Below are 19,642 nucleotides of genomic sequence, written 5' to 3'. Positions count from 1 at the left end.
AATGTTAAGACTTTGTATCAAAATTACTTTTAGTTCAAAATAGCAGGCCAACTCAAGTTTTTCTTCAAAATTTCTAAATATCAAACCAATCTAGAGCTATTATAACATTTACAATCACTCCCATCCGACAGAAAGACCCGTGATCAGGCACTGGATCGTTCAAAACGGGTGGCATGTTTATGTGCTCGTTAACAATAAATCATGAATAAACATTGCTTCAATCAATTTTCTCGTGCGTTTTTGGCTTTCTTATAAACAATTTGTTGATTTATGTCGTTGTTTTTAGTTTGCGCTTTGATGACTCTTACAAACACATTTATGATAAAGGATTGTTTTTGATACTAGGTTTAAGATTATGATTTTTCGCGATCTTGTTTGGACCTTGTTATCGATATAAATCAGCTATTTTCTGATTAAAAATGACTAAAACGGAAAGCGACTAAAGAACTTAAAAGTGACTAAAACGGAATACAAAGCTTGCAAATGAGCCCAAATAGGCTAAAATTTATACTCTGAATTTATTAGGCAGGTTAATAAAGCGCAGAAAAAGCGCATCAAAATATTTTCTCTGAGATTTAACTGTTCACTGTGTTTCAAAATGAGCATCTATTCTGTTGTGACCCCTCCCCTCCCTCCGCATTGTTGTCAATGCCCCCCCCCCCCCCCCACTTGCAAATTATATGTTGGTCTATACCATGTAAAACTGTAAAAATAGCCTCCTTTGCTCCTGGGCGGGGGAACATTGTAAAAATTGTTGTAGAAGTTTTCTTGAATAGACAAAACCTGGAAAAACTGCGAAAAATATCTTTTGGATTTCCAGTTTTATTAACCAGGTATTTCAAGTCTTGATCCTGAAAATAAAAAAAGTTGAAAATATAAATTTTGAAAAGAAAGTAAATTGTGAAGTTTTTTTAGCAAAAAAAGAGTGAAGTAAGAACTAATTCTGGTTCAGTCTCATTTTCTTAGAGTTTTTACTAACCTTCTATTGATATTCCTTATCATTCTAAGTACCTTGAAAAAATATCGCTATTGTTTTGTTTTTCACATCCAGACATGCAATAGCTTAAATCAAATGAAGGCTGGAAAGAACTTCAATTATTGAAAATATTTAGGAAAAATAAAGAATTGCGAAAGCAACACCTGTGTGACGTCACAAGCGGGAACCTCCTCCTGTTCAATACTATTGTATAATAAAAACTCAATTTTCATTCCATATTTTTCCACTTCTGTTAGCTGAAATGATGAATCGATAACTTACTTTATTGAGAACAAAATGAATCCTGTCTCAATTTTTTTCATTTATTACGTTCTGTGCAAAGAATTATTGGCGTCTGCTATTTTGCTGAGGTATGCTGTTTTCATCATTGCAAGCCAGCGCCCCTGTACAAATTGAATTGGACGTTTTAGTCCGTTTGACCCCTTTAACACCCGGGCCGAGGATTTTGCCCAAAAACAACGGGGAAAAGAGTGTAAATAGCACCCTTATTTTCGTCTAATAACGGTGGAATACGGGTGGACAACTCCGTCCAGGCACCATATAAAGTAATATATTAGCACATTTATAAATGGTCTTTCACCGCGGGACCATGTTATGGCGACAAAGGAACGACTATACTAATTGGTATATACTGTTTAACAATAGATTATCGTAAATTACATTTCAATAAAAATTTAAAGGATCTTTTCCGTTTGTGCTACCCCCCCCCCCCCCCCCCCCAATATGTTATGCTCCCCCCAGTTACATAGCACGTGTCATTACATAGTAAATCATCATGTAAAATTATTGCACGTGCGTCGGGGGGGGGGGGGGTGCAAATAATGTGCATCCAATAAGCTGAGGGGGGGGGGCACAAAAGGAAAAGATCCAATTTAAAATATGTCTCTGTCTCAAAATAACCCAAATTGGAGAAATAGTAAATATAATCTTTTGGTAGCGGCGCTGGTTCATAATGGTATAAATCTTATCATCGTGCGACACACTGGAAAATTGAGTAGTGAAATTAATTAGCGGATAATTGTACAGCTCCGATTGCCAAAATATTTTCCGAGAAAATTGGGTAAAAACAATTTTGAAGGTTTTCATAATATTGAGATTGTTGAAAGCGTCATCAGAGAACTTCAGGATCTATTCTGTTCCCCCCCCCGCAGTGTTTTTTATGACCACCAGTAAGAAATTAGGTTTTGTTGTATAACACGTTACTATGTATATATAATGCACGTGCGAGTGGGGGTCATAAAACATATATTCCAACTAAGCTTGGGGGGAGGGGAGCGAAACAGATTAGATCCGAATTTCAAATGATAATGATGCGTTTATAAAAGAAAGGAACACCATACAAGAATCTTGGCATCAAGAATTAGGATCATACATGGTTCCTAGTAATCAGTTTGAGTCGGATCTGGAAATTAAAGCCGAACGGGCACATAGCCGAACCAGAAAAAAATTGAGAATCCGAGCCAAATGCTTAAATTTTTTAAATTGGTTGGTTTAAATTAAAGTAAAACAAATGTAACAAATGACGAATTAATTATTGGTCGTCGCTTTATTACTTATGGTGTGCGTTCGGGTTTTGCTTCACTGGGCCTCTCCGTAACACCCACCCCCCTAGATTCCGACCACGGATAGACCTTCGTTACGCTATTTTGTAGGTATTTTTTCACAAAAACTGTGATTGAGTTTCAGATCAACAAAACAGAGCACGGGAAATATTCTGCCTATAATCTCATTTTATGATATTCTGTTCTGTGACCGTTAGGCTCCACCAGCGTACTTCTACTGAGTCATATATACTTTTTGGAGACATAGTTAGTTCACATATAGTTCATACTAATATTACAGAGACCATATATGGATCTTAGGGAACAATGGAAAATCATCCTAAGAAATTTTCAATGTCTTATATGGAACCACCAAAAATCTAAGTATTGCGACAAGGATTCTTATATCTGGGGTTATTGTAACTTCAGGACTGTCAAATTTGACGACGTCCGCGAGCGGACAAAGTTGCAAACTGGCTCTTTCAAAATTTTGACTCAAAAAACCTATCTGGAGTGCTCTATGACCTGTGTTTTTTATCCTCAGTGCAAATCGTTCAGTTTTTGTCCAAATTTATGCATTCTTTATGAAATTGATGCGTTTTCAATATCAAGAAAGTTAATTCGAGACAATAGATGCATTTATTCTGGTCTTCAACGCATAACGTATCCTCAATGTTCGGATTTAGTCGCTGATTTTAGTTCAAAATCAGTCAATAACTGCAATTTGGGTACGAGCCACAACCAATTCGATTATACTGTTATCTAATTTGAGTTTAAAAAACATAAAAAATGACAAAAAATTTTACTTAAATTGACATGAGATAACAATTTCATCTCACAAAATTTTTCTTAAAGATGCGAAAAAATTGTTTGAAAAGGCTGTGCAAATTTTTCATAACAAGTCACAAATTACAATAGTAGGACATTATTTTGCTATTATTGTTTTTTCATACTTGAATTATTTTTTGTGTTGTAATAATGAGCAGTTGAAGAATTTCAAAAGATTAGTGAAAAGCCTATTCGCATTGTGTATAGATTGCAATATAAATTCATTATTAGTATACTAAATAATGAACCTATAAACAATCGAAGAGTAAGCCATTAACTCTGGCTCTCTACTAAGAGTTGATAACATTCTTACCGAGTTGTTTTATCGGTGTCCCGCTTTTTCAAAAATTAAATGCCTCAGCGGCCTGTGGGATTTGATATAAAACTATCACAACCGAACGTGGGATTAATTTATCCACTTAATTATGACAAAACATGCTTTAATGTCGACTGATAATTGGCGGGATGAAATGATAGAGGGGTTAAACGATAGGGATTGAATGAATAGGGGTGAAAAGAAGTAGAACTATTTTATCATGTAATTCTGAAAGTAAATTCGTTTGAAAATCTGTCATTAAGGTTTTTATTTGACATCTGCTAAACGATAAACAATTTGTTAATGATGTAGGACTTATAAGAGAAAAAAAGTTAATTAGACTAAAATCGTGAGTTCAAACGTTAAAAAAAGTAGTTTTGAAAAGCAAGGAGAATTACACCAGCGCAAAACGATGAGGAATTCCATCCGATTGGAGCCAACATTTTTGACTAGAATTTGGAGCTTGGGATTTTTAAAATTTATTTTTACAACCCTGCTTACCGGGAAAAAAATCAGTTCTCTTATCATCTTCGCTGCTACTTTTTCAAAAAAAAAAACAATCGATAGTTTTATGAAAAGTTAAATATAAGGTTTACTTGATTACGTTATAAGGAACTCAATTTTCTTACAAGATCTTACAAATCAAGATCTTACAAGATCTTACAAATCATAATACAATTTTAAAATATCTTATTAGCCAATATTTAAAAAAAACGAACTATTAGAAATTAACAGTTTATCATATCTTGCACGATTAAATCGTACTTGAGGCGGTATTTTTTTCGATGGAAACATTATAGAGGAAAGAATGCAAACATTTCGAAGTGTTTAATGAAAGAAGACAACTTTCAACAGCTTTTTCTTTTGTAATATAATTTGAGAAAATAGTATAATCGGATTAAAAGGGGCAAAGTATGTTCGACATTGGAGCGAATGGACAGTTTCAGAGACTTTAGTTTTACCCGTCGCTGGTCAGTGGAAAGTGAGAGAGAATCGTTATTGCATAGGGAAAGGCGAAAAGAGATTTGATCTAAAAGTTTGTGGAAACAGCAAGACAACAAAATACAACTTGATGGTGAAGCAAGCAGAAAAAGAGCCATTTGTTGACGCTAAGAGAAACTGCACTAAACAAGGGAAAAATTCAGCTGTTTCTGATCTAAAATCACTGTTTTGCTATTTAAAAGAAAACGAATGAAATGAACGGCGGTTGCCGGTATTCGGTACAAGGAAGTTTCCACAACTTTAAAAGTCGACCACAGATTTTGCTGGAACTCAGTTACCTAATTTGAGTTCAACTCTACATTAAACCATGTCCTCGATTTTGATTATAATCAATGGTTTTTTCTTCGATTTCGGCCTGACAAAAGACAACATCATCGTAATTATACAGAGGTCAAATTGAAACCCGTTTGTTTTTTTTATAAAAAGTAGTTGAAAATTGACGTATTCCCTCCTTGCCTTTAGCAGAAAACTTAAGCCATCAGAAATTTCTTTAGCTGTGAATGTAGCAAATGTGAGAACAAGCAAAGCAGGACTCTAGCTAGTGCCAGTTGACCCAGGTACTGTTGTCCTATAGTCCATTAATTGAGCGCCTTTGTGAAATCGAATTTTGTATATGTAAACAAAAATCTCCAGAAAAAATTTTCCTAAACCAAACTCCGCAAAAAAGAGCTTCCTTTGTATAGAAAAAAAATCATTCGATTTATAACAACTTTTAATTGACTTATGAAAGGCCGACAATTCACACTTGATATTAATTTCTAGTTTTAAACTAGAGAATGGGTCGACGATTTAGTTCAAGTCAAAATGTACACCCCTCGTGAACGTTAATATTCTTTAAAAAACATTGTGCCCAGGACTGGAGGTCCCTGTTCAAGGATAAAAGGACAAATAACATATGTCATTTTGATGCTAATTCTATCATAGGATACAACATTTCGAGCAAAAAACTACGCTTGACATCAAAAATTAGTTTTTTTTTAATACAAAAAATTTAGAATTGAAGTGTTCAATATGCACAAATGCTATGAGATTCTACAATGTAAAAACTTGCGTATTTAAACAAAATATTGTATTTATTTTCATCAGTTAATGCGTCGCATGCCCGCAAAAGTTTCCCTAGTTCAACAACTACGATTTCACCTCATACGAAACTTTAAATTTGAAAACTTTTCTCTAAAAATTTGTTTCTGGCACTATAGTGATTACACCGAGCTATCCACAAATGGTACCAAAATTGTTTGACAAACACTGAACTGGAAGCCAGGAAATCTTGCGTCAAAAACATCAATCAAATTTTTTTTTCATTTTACATTATTTGAAATAAAATAAGCTCAATTGAAAATATCTTAATGTCAACTTCGTCTGTTGAGGAAAAGCACAAATCTAGTGTCAACAGATTTTTAGTCTAACAGTGAAATTGATAAGATCACCGCCATTGATGATAGACTTAACCTCTATGACTTAATTATTAATTTTCATTATTTCAGTCGGTTTTCGTAAAATTATGGAATCAAGCTTTAATAAAGAAAAAAACTTACTACCCATTGTCTCTTATAAAATAAGATAGAATATATTGCCCGTTTTTGAGTTCAAATTGGATTTAATCTAATCACGTCATAACAGTAAGCTCGGCAAAACAAAGGCAGGTCTATTCAACGTAATTTTTTTTAAAAAATTAGTCTAATTTTTTAGTTCTTTGAGAAAACGTCTTTGAGAAAAATGCGTTTTACGGATTTTGGTCTTTTGTTCTTACTTTAGGCTAATTTTTTTCTGTTTTGCGTTGAAAATTTTCACCGCATTCGTTTCAAAAATGATCTGCAGTACCAGGAGTTCAAAACAGGACCTCTTGCCTGAAAGTCACATTTTCATTGCTCCAACCATCACTTACAAAGTTTAAATTTATTTTGTTATTAAACCAGATTCACTCCAGTTCATCTTGAAACATATGCGGTAAAATTTTGTAAAATAAAAAATTTTACCGCTAAAGCCGCAAAATAACAAAAATTTGCCTAATAAAGATTTGCGGTAATTTTTAGGGTTAATGGTCGTAAGATTTGCAATTTCTAGTTTTTAAATTTTTTCACTGCATTCACAGTATTGAGGTCATATCGGGTATTTTTCATCAAATTCAATGCAAAATCACTGTGGTTTTAAGCGGCGACACCTCGACAGGAGTGCTGATTGGACGAGAAAATTGCTAAACATGAAAGTATATTCAATCCAGATTTCATAAATTTCTGTCTTTCGACTTTTTTGAACTGGTAGAACTGAAACAGTTTTCTAAGGAGGCATTTTGTGGGGCGACATTGACGGAACGACAATCCAAATGAAATTTCTATACAGGGCAATGGGAAACGAAGGATTTATGACAGGAGTTACGGACGAGGAAGTTGAAGGTCAATGGGTCAACCAGAGGGGTCAAGACTTGACTGGCAAACTGACAAACCTCTGGATGCCCGGAGACCCAAATAACGGAGTGGGTACGTTAGACCCATACCAGCACGTGCTAATAGTTATACCATACATGTATTATGAGTTCTTTGATGAAAAACCGTTGGACGATGTGGCAGGATTATTAAGTTATTTCTATGCTTGTCAATTCCTGGATGTTTGAGAACAGCAAAAAGGAAATGTTTAACTCAAGTTTCTCATTATAGTTCATTTATGTTAAAAAAATGCCATAAAATTTTTTGATAGTTTGTGCAACGCTCATCACTCTCCCCCTCCCCCTCCCCCTCCCCCTTCCCGTCACCCATCCTCGCCCTTCTCATTTCATTATGCGCAAAACCCAAACCCCCCCAACACCAACCATTCAAAATAACGTTCATATTTAAAATAATACAGGTGGACATATATGAATACGAAATGCTTTTGGCAAAAAAATGAGTACACGAATTGTTCTGATTTCTTTTGCAGTGAGGTTGAAATACTTTAACCTCCAAAATGGATACCCCAGAAACATACAGAAAAAGTTGATCATTTTCATGTTATTCGTTTTTGTTTCAACTTATCATGCTCATATAAATCCGATGCAGTAAAAAATATTCTCTCTTCGGTTTTTGAAACTCTTAAGTTGCGTTATCATATATAGAATGCCTCAGTGAATCTGAAAACAAATATCAACTTTTTATATTTTATGTGGTTTGTTTAATTGATAACTGTGCTATTTCGTAAAATATATATGCATAAATACGTATGTGAAAAAATAAATGTGTAAATAAGTATATCAAAAACATAAATGCTTGAATATATATGTTAAAAATATAAATGTTTAAATCTGTGTAAATAGTTTTGAAATTTTGACGTAGTGAACCCATTTTCAATAAAGACTTGATATAAAGATTATACACTCTGCAGTGTTTTAACAGTAGCCTGTTCTCGGCTGTCTTTTTTCAATTATTCCCCACATCTCAGACTGTTCATTTGGTGAGCATGGATGCTCTTTTTTGGTGACTATGGCCACTTTTTTGTGTGTGGTACCATTATTACAACCAACATTGGTCAGGCTATGGTCAACTTGAAGTTATGGTTAAGTAAGAGCTCATCCTTACACAGACAGCTTCACGGAAGCAGGGGATTGAACTCTCAATCATTGGCGTGCGAATCACACACCTTACCTCTCGGCTATCACGCCAAATTACTTTCTAGGTCAAATATGTTTAGCAGGAACAATGTATGGATGATGAGCACCCGAAAAATTATTTACTTAAGATTTTTGAGCAATTGATACCATAAGTAAATAAAAGTCTCTTGACCAAATATTATCATTAAAAACATAAGATTAAATAAATCGCGAACCATTTCGTTTTAATGCCCACTTTACTCTGAAAACGGTTAATTACGCTCAATTTCAAATTGTCCGTTCGATCTATACAAGAGTGCTTTAATGCACAACAAATGCTAAAGACAATTTTGATGTTCAAGTATATAGTATTACAAATGAATTTTTTTGAACTCGAACGAGAGTCCAAGAGAAAAAAACAACTGTTGAGAATTTTCCTGGATTGGATCCAGCATTACTGACTCGCAAGACTAGTGGGCTATCCAGTAAACCAAACTGGTCTTAAGTTCTCGACCTTGGGCATCCCTTTAAACTCGTTCTCTTATTCTTTTTTGTTCATCAAGGCTTCATTTCTCTAGCCAAGTATACGTTGAACAAATAAATCTTCTTGTCAAGATATGTCAAGCTTAACATATGCAATGTTTACATCATAGTTCACTTTCAACCTTCCAACAGAGCCATAAGAAAACGAGAATAATCAAGACCTGATAAATTGCTCGCTTTAACGGGAACCAAAATCATAAAATAATAAAAATTTATTTAGAAATGAGACAGAAATGGAAAAAAACTGATCATACCGTTAGATTGGAAACTAGATAGCTTTCGTTCAGGCGGACCTCCCAATAATGCCGTATTTGTAGATGATAACCGGGATAAAGGTCGGCCAAAACTTGACATCGCGGCCACACCTTCGTAAGTCGATTCATTCGTAATAGCTGACTCGGGAATTTCGCCTCGGGGAATTAAAGAACTTCCCTTTCGGGGTTGCTGTGGGGAGGGTTTTACCCGAATTCTTGAGTCTAATAAAGGGGAACTTTGGGCTGTTGCATAACCGTTTGTATTTGTGGAATTTAGGGAAAAAGTTGCACTGTCGGCACTGTTCTGTTCCTTAGTCGGTCGAAATATCGTCAATTCGTCTTGTTTTAAAAAATTTTCAAGTCCTTCGTAAGCTACTGAAGAAAACATGTCGAAATTAATAATTAAATTGTTAATCGGTTAAGTTTTAGAAATAAGTACACTTCGAAGTAAAACAGGCAAGCGATTGTAAACAACTGTCGGAAAAATAATTAGTTTTTTTTTGAAGTCCAATTGAAGTTAATGATAGTTTTATTACAAAAACCGCGAATTCAATAAGATAGTCATGTCAGATATTCGGAATTAAAAAAGCGTGAAAAAACAAAATTGAACAAATAAATGGAAGCTAATATTTCTTCGAATTCAGTCTTTAAAATAAAAAGCTCGACTTACAAAAAAGGCAGGCGGGTAACAAAAATAGGGTACCACTATAAGCAATAAAAATAAAAATACTTAATAAGTCCTCAAAAACAGAAAAAAAATCAATAACTGGAATTCAACCGAGCGTAACTACAAACTAAGTTAGACGCTAAAGATAAACAACATCATATAACGTAGCGCTATCTTCCGATTTGCCCTTTTTAAAACCCTTGCCTTTGAAGCGGGCGTGATTAAACATTTGTAGTCGGAGTGAATGAAAAGCGAAGTGAAGTATTATTATTGTTGCCTCAACCTGCTATATAGAGCCATTACTCTTTTTTAAGTTTTATAGTCCGGGGGTAAAAATCAAAAACGCCCCCGCAAAAATAGCCCAAATTTCCACAATTTTGGATGCTATTGACACTTTAGCGGGGGATGTTTTCCCAATATTAGCATAAGTTGAGACACCGCTCAAGATCAAAAGATTTTCAGAGAACAGTCCCCTGCGAGTTATAAGTAAAGCTTAGTTATAATATTAGTAATAGCTAGTAATGATAACAGCCAGTAACCAGTTATCTTCAGCGAGAACAAACACACGTTAAATTATTATTTTTTCAACTGTTTTGAATTTCGCGTGCGCAATAACAAATAACGACGAAAAACAAAAAAAAAACAGCTCAAAAGTAAACTTTTCTTTAGAATTTAAGGAAAATGATCACAAATTTTGTTAGCGTCTGGATAACAACAATAATAATAATAATAAGAAATAACTATTAAACTTATGTTGATGTCACAAATGGATAGACAAAATAACTCGTCTTTTTTATTTCTTTTCTTTCGGCAAAAATAAAAGCTACGGTCTAATTGTCATAATCAAATAATAAAATAAGAAAAGAAAGTCATTCAATGGCAATTTAAAGTTTGTTCACTTTATCATTTCCTGAAAAATTTCCACAGTTTAGGGCGAAATTACCCCCAACAGGTGAAAAGTTAACGCGTGAACAAAATATTTAACCATGAACAAAAAATGTGGTCACTTTAAACGAACGAATATAGAGTTTAAATGCCGTCTGAGCTGTGTAATAAAATCGACTCAGATTTATAACCAGAAAGTTAAACTGATTACTCGCAGAATAAGATAACCAATAAAATTAAATTTAGGGCACAAGTTTTGTGAGTCTAGGTTTGAGGAATAGTTTTTCCAGACTAAAAGGTAGTAAAAATAGGTTTTATAGGAAGTATAAAGGGCAAATTTGAAACAGTTGACGAGAACATTTCCGAATATATAGTGGGATAACTAAACGAAACCAGGGAAAAAACCTAGACAAAAAATTTGGATATTTCTAAATTTCAAAAATTTATCGAATTTTTTGCCCTAAACAACGACTGTCGTTAAAAAATGGCCCCGAAAAATCTTTTTGTCTTGCATGAAGAAAGTTACAATTGAAGCGTTTAACGTTTCGGGTAAAATTTTGGGTAAATCTAAGCGAGAAATTTAGCAATTTGCCCCAGGTCAGAATAAACTTCAAACCCGCAAATCTAAACTTGTGAGTTTTTGAAAGTCATAATTTCACAGTTCTGGCCACTGTGTATTAAAAATAGAGCTGTGTGAATTTTGAAAGACGGCAAATTCTGTGTGAAAAATTGGGAATAGAATTGAACAACAAAACGAAAACAAGGAGGTCTTGAAGCGCTCCGGGTTGTTTAATAAAACCGGGGGTACTAGCTTAACCAAAAATACTAACTTGCCCAAGTTTATGTACACGTTTAGTTGCATAGAAAAGGCTTCGCTTTATAAAACGATTGCAAAATAATCGAGCGTCAGTGTTAAGTCTTGGTATTAGTCATTTAATTGGGAATAAATTTTGGAAGTAATGGGGGGGGGGGGGGGGGGGGTGTTTGTTTCTGTCAAAATTGGTATAATTTAGATTAATTCAAAATTTTCAGGTCATGTAAACCTAAACATTAGCAGCATATATAGTTTGATTTGGTTATCCAAAATATGTTTAATATAAGGTGCCGGAGTTATAAAATACTAGTAATAATTAATAATATTATAACCAAGATAACACTAACACACAGACTGTTTGAGTTTAGTCCAGGTTTCAGAATCAAACGTTTAGATAAACTTAGACAAATGAAACAATTAATAAATAAGACGTTTTCTGAACAAATTGGGTTATTTGAAAGGAATTTAGATTATCAAATATAAAAAGTCGAAGTACCACTAACTTCCAATACGCAATTATTCAAAAAATGCCAAAATTTTGAAGTTGTTAATTTTTTTTGTCATCCCGAGTCGAAAACAGAAGTTAATCTTGTAAGATCTTTTCTTTTATGCCTTGCTGTTGCTGATTTACACATAAAAAGTTGTACAAAGTTGTTTATAGTTAAGGTGACAATAAGTTATTATGAATGACAATAACTAACTAGAATCTAGATTAACCAATCCGTAATAAACACCCGTTTTCAATGTTATATCAAAAAGTTCGCCCAAACTAGACGGGTTTTCCTTCAAAACTTTTAAACCAACAATTCAACTAGCCGAAAAGTACTTTCACAGTGTTCGGCTGACATATCATTCGTCTAAGAATCAATACTTTCAAAATTTCTCTCACTGCCACCTGCGTTAAGTGAGCAAGTTATTATATAACTTATTATAACTAAAACGGGTTATAACTCCTAAACCAGGAAACCATAAGGCACATATGCGTGGGGTATTTCTCAGTTAGTGTTTGAGTTACTTTATGGAACAGAGCAAATGTTTCGACAGAATTCAAAAGACCTCTATGACGATAATGTGTTAAAATGGCAGAAAATTAACAAAATTTGGTCAAATTTTAAATAAAAATTTCGAGAAAACTTGCAAAAATGACAAAAATGCTCATTGTCACTTAATTAGTGAAGAAAAAACTGGTACTTGACAGCAATAATTATATTTTTATCACTCAATTCATTTCATTTCAAGCAAATTTGAGGAATGAATTTTGAATATTTTTGGGAAAAATTTGGAAAATTTCGGTCGAAAGACGGTCGGTCACGTGACCAAATTTTGGGCTTTTGCCAGCGGGGTGCAAGGATTGTCTCCAATTGCACGCAGCGTTCCATAAACTACAACTAAACAATCTGAACCCAAAAACGTGAACAGCTAAATCTACACTTATTGAACCCAAAACTACCCTTATTGAATTTATCAAGATTAAACACCGGCTCCTGTTTATTACAAATGCATGTTTAACAATTCACTTTTGGATAGGTGACCGGTTGTTATATTGGACGGCAAGTTTATGACAGTAAGCAATATAAAGAAAGATTTTAGAGTCTCTCAAAGTGACTATACAAAAGCCGCTTGATCAAGAATTAGTTCAATAAAATTTACAAATCTCAAAACTGAAATATATCGTCTGGCTTTAGTATGGTTTTGAGAGATTATTTAAGAGTTTTAAAGTTGCACATGTATATACTATTGAGAGGAATTTGTAACAGGATCTATATTAGACGATGTATATCTGCAAATTTATAGACTGAAATTGATTGTGAATCACACAAAATTTGAACCATAAAATTCACATTGAATTGCATTAATTATGAGTCACTAATATGCGCGCTGCCTACTTTTTGGTCATTGCTGAATCAGATAAAAATCATAAAATTTGAGAAAAACTGCAGGGAATATTCAGAGGAACTTATGTCATAATAAAAAAAATTATTATGTCACAGTGTATAGACACTATCATTGGTATATTAGTATAATTATTCCCAAAACGGATGCGGCGGAAAAATATCTATGAACCCAATCTCCTTAGAAGAAACAAGTACAATTCCAATAGAACGTAAAACCCCACAACAAAAACCGCAAAAAACTCACAAAAACATGTAATCAGTGATATAAAGCATACCATGCCCTTACATAATGTTCGGCAACAATCAGTACTGATTCAGAACAATTTCAGAGAAATTTCAAGTTTTAGTACTGATTCAGAAGGATTTCAGAACCAGTTGCGCAGCGATTTCTGAATTTCTCTGAATCAGAGCAAAATTCAGCAAAAATATGCTGTATTCTAGTGAATCAGAAGATAATTCAGAATGAATCACTGAATTTGCTCTGAACCAGACAATTGCAGTGCAAAATGCAACCTGAATTAGACTCAGACTCAGTATTAAATTCGGCTTTACTGAGTACATATGCTTAAAAATTTACTTGGTACAGTGAAAAATTTCCTGTTCATTGTTACGTATTTATGCTTTTCAAAGATATACTACTTGCTTCAGTGTCACAACTATGATATCCTTAGATAACCTTTTGCGCAGTTTAGATTGATTCCAAGATCGCCATTAGGACCAATTGCAATTTTTTAAAAAAAAAATCTCGGTACGCTCAAGAAAACCTGCAGATACACAAACCACTAATATTCACTCACATTAGTATTATGAGAGTTTTTTTGGTTGGTTTACAATTTTAGGGTCAGATGAAAAACCTGCAATAAGCCAATTTACTTAGAGTTTGACAACCATTTTTCGTACTACAGAAACGGAAAACGATCTAACCACAGCCTGACCACGATCTAACAGGGGTCTTATTAAGGTTTCTTTTCCTACAGAAAAAAATACAACTAGATAAAAGGCAGATTTGTGTAAAAAAAAACAATTGAAAGAACCAAATTTTATGCCCGTCTGGCTGATTATCAATCAAAAAGTTAGAAAATATTTCATAGAACCAGTCTGGTTACTATTTAAAAAAATGTTGATTTAGCTGTTCTAATCCTTGTGATCTTTTATCAGAGAAGACATGTGTGATGCAAGGCCCGTAATTCAGTTCATCAAGCTTTTAAGAATTGAAAAAAAAGAAACATCGTGAAAATGCAAAAAAAAAAATAAAAAAGAGAAACGAACAAAGCGTTCAAAACGTATAAATGAAAAATGTTAGAACTTTATTGATTGGAAGTTCAAATTTGGAGAACAAAAAAGAGAAAAAAACAAGAAATAGGAATTTGGAATCGAATGCAGTACAATTTTGCTGAAAGAAAAGCAAGAAATGTTTTATAGAATATTCTGCCAGTTCTACACAACCTACACTACTGTTTCACTTCTCGCTCTTCCGACAAATGAAAATTGCTACGAAGCACTTAAGTTGTATTGATAGATCGATAGGTTATTTTTTATGGAAAAACTGAACGACCAAGTGATGTATGGATGAATCCTAACTGTGATTCATAATTTTAATTGTTTTTGTGTTTTGTTCTTGGTGTCAATCTATATATCCTCCTTTCGTCAAACGTCTAAATAAGCATTTTTAAATAAGCATTCATTGTTCAAGATGTTTGAATTAGTGCGTCAAAGTCATCAAAATCTTTTTTTTTTTGATATCTCTCCAGTCACAGTTTTAGATTTGAATCTTAAGAATTTTGTGGTCGTAAATACTCATCTCAAAAAAACAAGGTCAAAACTTCCGCATTGTACTTGATATTCAGTATTACAAGATGGGTTGACTAAACTATTTATTAACTCATTAACTCAATAATCATCAATTTAGCCAACTCATCGTTACAATTTCATTAATCGTCCCCGTATGCTGAGCAATCGCGCTAAAAACGAGTGCTGCAATTTTTTTCGCAAAACCTAGAAAGCGCAGAAAGTTTCAATCTACTCTAATATGCTAAGATTCGAACTCGAGTATACTAGGAATAAACGGATTCCCAGTGGAACGAATCTTGATAGATCTGGCCCAAGACATGCAAGATTCAACAAGATTACTTAACGAGATCTTTTTAAAGTTAACTTTTCATGATACTTCTTGAAATTATTTGACAAAGATCTTGTTAACATGGATAATTCTTTCTCAAAATGCTTACAAAAATCTCTAAAACATAGTGTACAAAACATTCTCGCCAACAATTTTATCAATTTTCTGTCAAGATTCTTTAAGTTTCGTTTCAGGATACTTGTTAAAACTTTGAACTCAGATTCAAAAAGTTGTATGAAATTCTAACTTACCAGTTTATGATGTAAAATCGGTTCAGCTTTTCATTATTCCGGAACACATCTGCGGTTCGTCAAACACGGGAAAAACATCAGAAATCACAAAATAAATTTCAGCCAAACAAAAAACAATAACAACGTTGATTAACTAACTAGACTTAATTTATTTTGGTTTGATTTGCTTTTATTAAAACAGCAAAATAATTTGAATTGGCATAATTTAATCGAGGAAAAATTTGGCCACATTGTTTTGTTGAAAAATGAACGTAAACAACGGTGAAATATTTTCCTCTTAAATTTTTGTTGAATCATTTCTTTTGATTTTAGAATGGACAGCTAGATAAAGCGTACTTTAGTACTTCAATTTTTCGTATCTCAGTCGAAATTAAATACATGAAAAAGCAGCTGGTCTTTGGTTCTGTTTTGAAACTCAATGGTTAAAAGAAAGCTCAACTCAACTTAATTGATATTGCAAAAAATAGCAGCAAAAATTGTAGTCTATTCTGGCAATACTTATCAATTAGGTTCATATTGTAGATATACATTATTTGTAGTATTTTTAACGAAGTAAAAATCACAAAAATGAGGAGAAATGTGAGAGGATTGTGTGATAATAAATTTCATAAACTTTTGGACCCCGGGGGGGGGGGGTGGGGGTGGTAAACCCTGGCTAAAAGAGATTAAAGCAAATTCTATATAAGTTTTTATTTCGGAGAAAGACAGTGAAGGCAGTATCAATGGAAGTTTTGGCCAATGACCTACTATTAAACAGACCTTCGCTTATATTCTTGAAGTGCCATGAACACTGAGAATATCTTCAAACGCAAGAACAGAGGATTTATTTGTGGCCAGTTTTTGATGTTTATAAGTACCAAATTAAAAATTCAAGCAACAAAAAAACTGTTGCTTATGGTTTTCTTAATCTCAATACTTAGAATAATTGGAAGTCTAGCGAGCCATTTTAATTTATGGACTTCTTTTTCAACTTTATTAAGGTTTTGAAGAACTCACAGACAATTTCAATATTATAAAATTGAAGACTAATCAGGGTTTCTTTATATTTGAAATAGCAATAGCAGATTATATTTTCAAAAAAGTGAGTAATAATTACTGAACGCAAAGTGAGTTGAAAAAATTTGCACCACATTGTTTCAAGTCCGCTTGAAAACACAAACTTTCAGGCAGAACTCAAATTGCAGCCGACTTTCAACTAGAAAGTAAACTTGTTTCACCGTGCTTCTAGCCGAGCACTTTTTACTCTATGCAAAAAAGACATTAAAGTCGAAGAAACATCAAAAATTTAATACATAATTCAGGACATATTATGTTCAGCAAAAATTTTCCAATGAACACGGATTTATTTAACCTTTGATCAAATGGATTTTGCTCTCAATGGTGTATTGACTTTTTTTAAATAATTAATAATGAATTTTGGCAATTAGTTGTTCTTTTTTAAAACGTTTCATAACAAAGATTTCTTTTCATTGCTAAAGAGCTCAATAACAGGAGTAAAAATAAAAGTTTTGTACAGCAGAAGGCACTTATTGATCATTAAAAAATTAGTAACTGATAAATGTGAAGACTAATTTTTTATGCCTTGGTATAAAGACAACTTATATATTGTCTGAGCATATTGGTTGCGTATTTTGAATGAACGGAAGAAGCCTGATTATACACAATATAAGTTCTGTTAAGCAGGTCAAAAGCCAGATAGTACAACTTGTACTTAAAAAAGTGAAGCATTTAGGCATTTGAATTAAAAAATATTTTTTGGTGCAGTGAGGCACTACTCTAACTTCTCCGCATGTATTAGATGGTCTCGATACTAAGGTCGACCCGATAAGGGCTCCTATTACAGCCTTAAGCTATAAAGATTTACGTCCACTTACTTCTGCGCTCCATGCAGGCTTAACTAGTTTTCTCACTAACCGACTCTATAAAACACTGAGGATGACTTCAATTATAACGATGTATGATAGAGTTAATACAGGAGTCAAGTTTTTGAGAATACACAAAGAGTGCATTAATTTAACTACAAGATTGACCACAGTTATTGGACTTAGCGCTATATAAAAAAATAGTGTCTTCTTAGTCTTTAATTGGCTAGAGGTGTACATACAGTATTTCTGCAAAATCTATCCGGGGTTGAAAATATTCATGCGAGTTTGTAACGCGTAGCTGGAATAGCTTGGATGCACCATCCTCGTTGTGTGGGGGTGTCGGTGACTTGTGTCGTCGTCTGAGGTCCCAGTCAAATTGTGACTACAGTCGTCAGTTAGTGATACACATCTTTTCAGTTCTAATATTAGTAAGGGTGCCAGTTACAGGGTATGCTGACCAGTAACGTCAGTCTTGTTAGAGTACCGTACTGTCCTCCACAGTCTTGTATTGAGGATTTGTTCCTAGTTAGTGGAACTTTTGAGCGGAGAAAAGAAGAAAAGAAAATAATCCTAGTCTTCAATTGAGGGAAAGAAGAAAGGAATATAGATAATATATATAATAGAGGAAAAAGTGCAAATAGAAAGAATGGCAAATTAAAAGAGTTTTCAGTTTTTTGAAGAACATTATATCTTCGTGTAGCTGGGGCAGTGACCCCTGGTGGTGGGACTGTGCCTATTAGCGAAGTTCAAACTCGAAGCTGGGGCCTGGTTGTCAGGGCCCCGGAACATTTCCAGATATTCCTTGTCCCTTACAAGACCAATGGCGAAATGTCGGGGGGGGGGGGTACAGGTCAGTTTTGCAAGGCGCCCCTTTCCAGCAGATGGTTCAAAATCTGACTCTTCTCCGGTGCCGGCTCTCGATTTGCCAACTTGTCTGCAATCAATCTCTGTAGATGAGCTTGAAAGTTTGCCCATGCACACGCTTCGTGGTAGCTCCTTCTACACTCTGGAGATATTGGAACGGCACGAGGATTGGTCTCTGGGTCTTCGCGTAGAGAAGGAAGAAAAGAAAGTAGTTCTTGATTGGATCGAAGTTGCGTAGAGTGCCTTCGCAATAGTCAGGGTTGATAATATAACTGTAATTTAAATAATAGGGCGAATTGAGTTTTGTGCTAGCAAAACCAAATTACGTTAAAAGTGCCAAAAATGAATAAATGAATGAAAAACGCCAACAATTCAGAAAAAAGAGAAATTGGGGCCAGTTTTGCACATGTAACGCATTATTAGTCTCACAGAAACATTGTCCAATCGATTTCAGATGGTTGCATTTTCATGGGGCATCGATCAAAATTTACTTCTACAAAAAACCAGTAACAATTAAAAAAATGGGCCAAATGGACGAAAACACTGCTCAAAAGTGTCATCTATAAGCGCCAATCTCTCAAAATCTTTTTTCGAAGAACAAAAGTCACTCACTGAACGCAGCGCATGAACAAAAAACTTGGCTCCCTCAGAAAAAGTTAGCTCACTTGGCATTTTTACTCATTTTCACTATTAGGTCAAAATGCCACTTGAACAAATAGTACTTCCGGTAAAGGAAACCTTAAGAAAACCAATACTCCTCTTTGTCGTAAAAAAAATCAAAAATCCAAAAATAGTCCCAGCTATCCCTGTGCGGCTAATAATAAAAAATAGTTTTTTTTCGGTGCTGTGAGGCAGTACTCTACCTTCTTGGCATGTATTAGATTGTATTAGACTGTATTAGCGTGTCTCAATACTACATAATTTGCGAAAAAAGGAATGTTTAAAAGTATTTTTGAAAATAGTTGTCACAAAAAGAACTATACATTCGAATAAGAAATTTTCAAAGACCGGGTAAATTGTGCGTCTGAGTTCGATGAAACATAAGTTTAAGTTTTAAAAGGCTCAGTACAAAGTAACTAAGACATAAAACTCGATAAACATAAAAAATGAGAAAATGCCCCGAGATACATCAGAATCATTCGGCTTTAAACAACAATTTCTTGGAATATAATTCCGAAACCTATCAATTTTGGATCGGTTATGAGTCGCTTAGTTCCCATTTTCATCATTTTTTTTACC

General features: G+C 34.0%; 1 protein-coding gene across 3 annotated transcripts in view; it reads right to left on the bottom strand.

Moving 5' to 3' along the window:
• LOC142350290 (uncharacterized) overlaps nt 1–19,642 on the bottom strand; it is a 189,067-nt gene that overhangs the window by 115,992 nt on the left and 53,433 nt on the right. The window contains exon 1 of one of the 3 annotated variants that reach the window (XM_075402088.1): nt 9,044–11,547. The exons of the other annotated variants lie outside the window; for them this stretch is intronic. Coding sequence (XP_075258203.1) covers nt 9,044–9,431 — 388 coding nt within the window. The 5' untranslated portion in view covers nt 9,432–11,547. Of the gene's footprint in view, nt 1–9,043; nt 11,548–19,642 lie in introns of those variants that run through there. 3 annotated transcript variants of the gene reach the window in all.

Source organism: Convolutriloba macropyga, chromosome 12 (assembly GCF_964194025.1).
Source record: "Convolutriloba macropyga chromosome 12, txConMacr16.3, whole genome shotgun sequence".
Taxonomy (NCBI): Eukaryota; Metazoa; Xenacoelomorpha; order Acoela; family Convolutidae; genus Convolutriloba; species Convolutriloba macropyga.
This window is presented reverse-complemented; position numbering and strand designations above follow the sequence as displayed.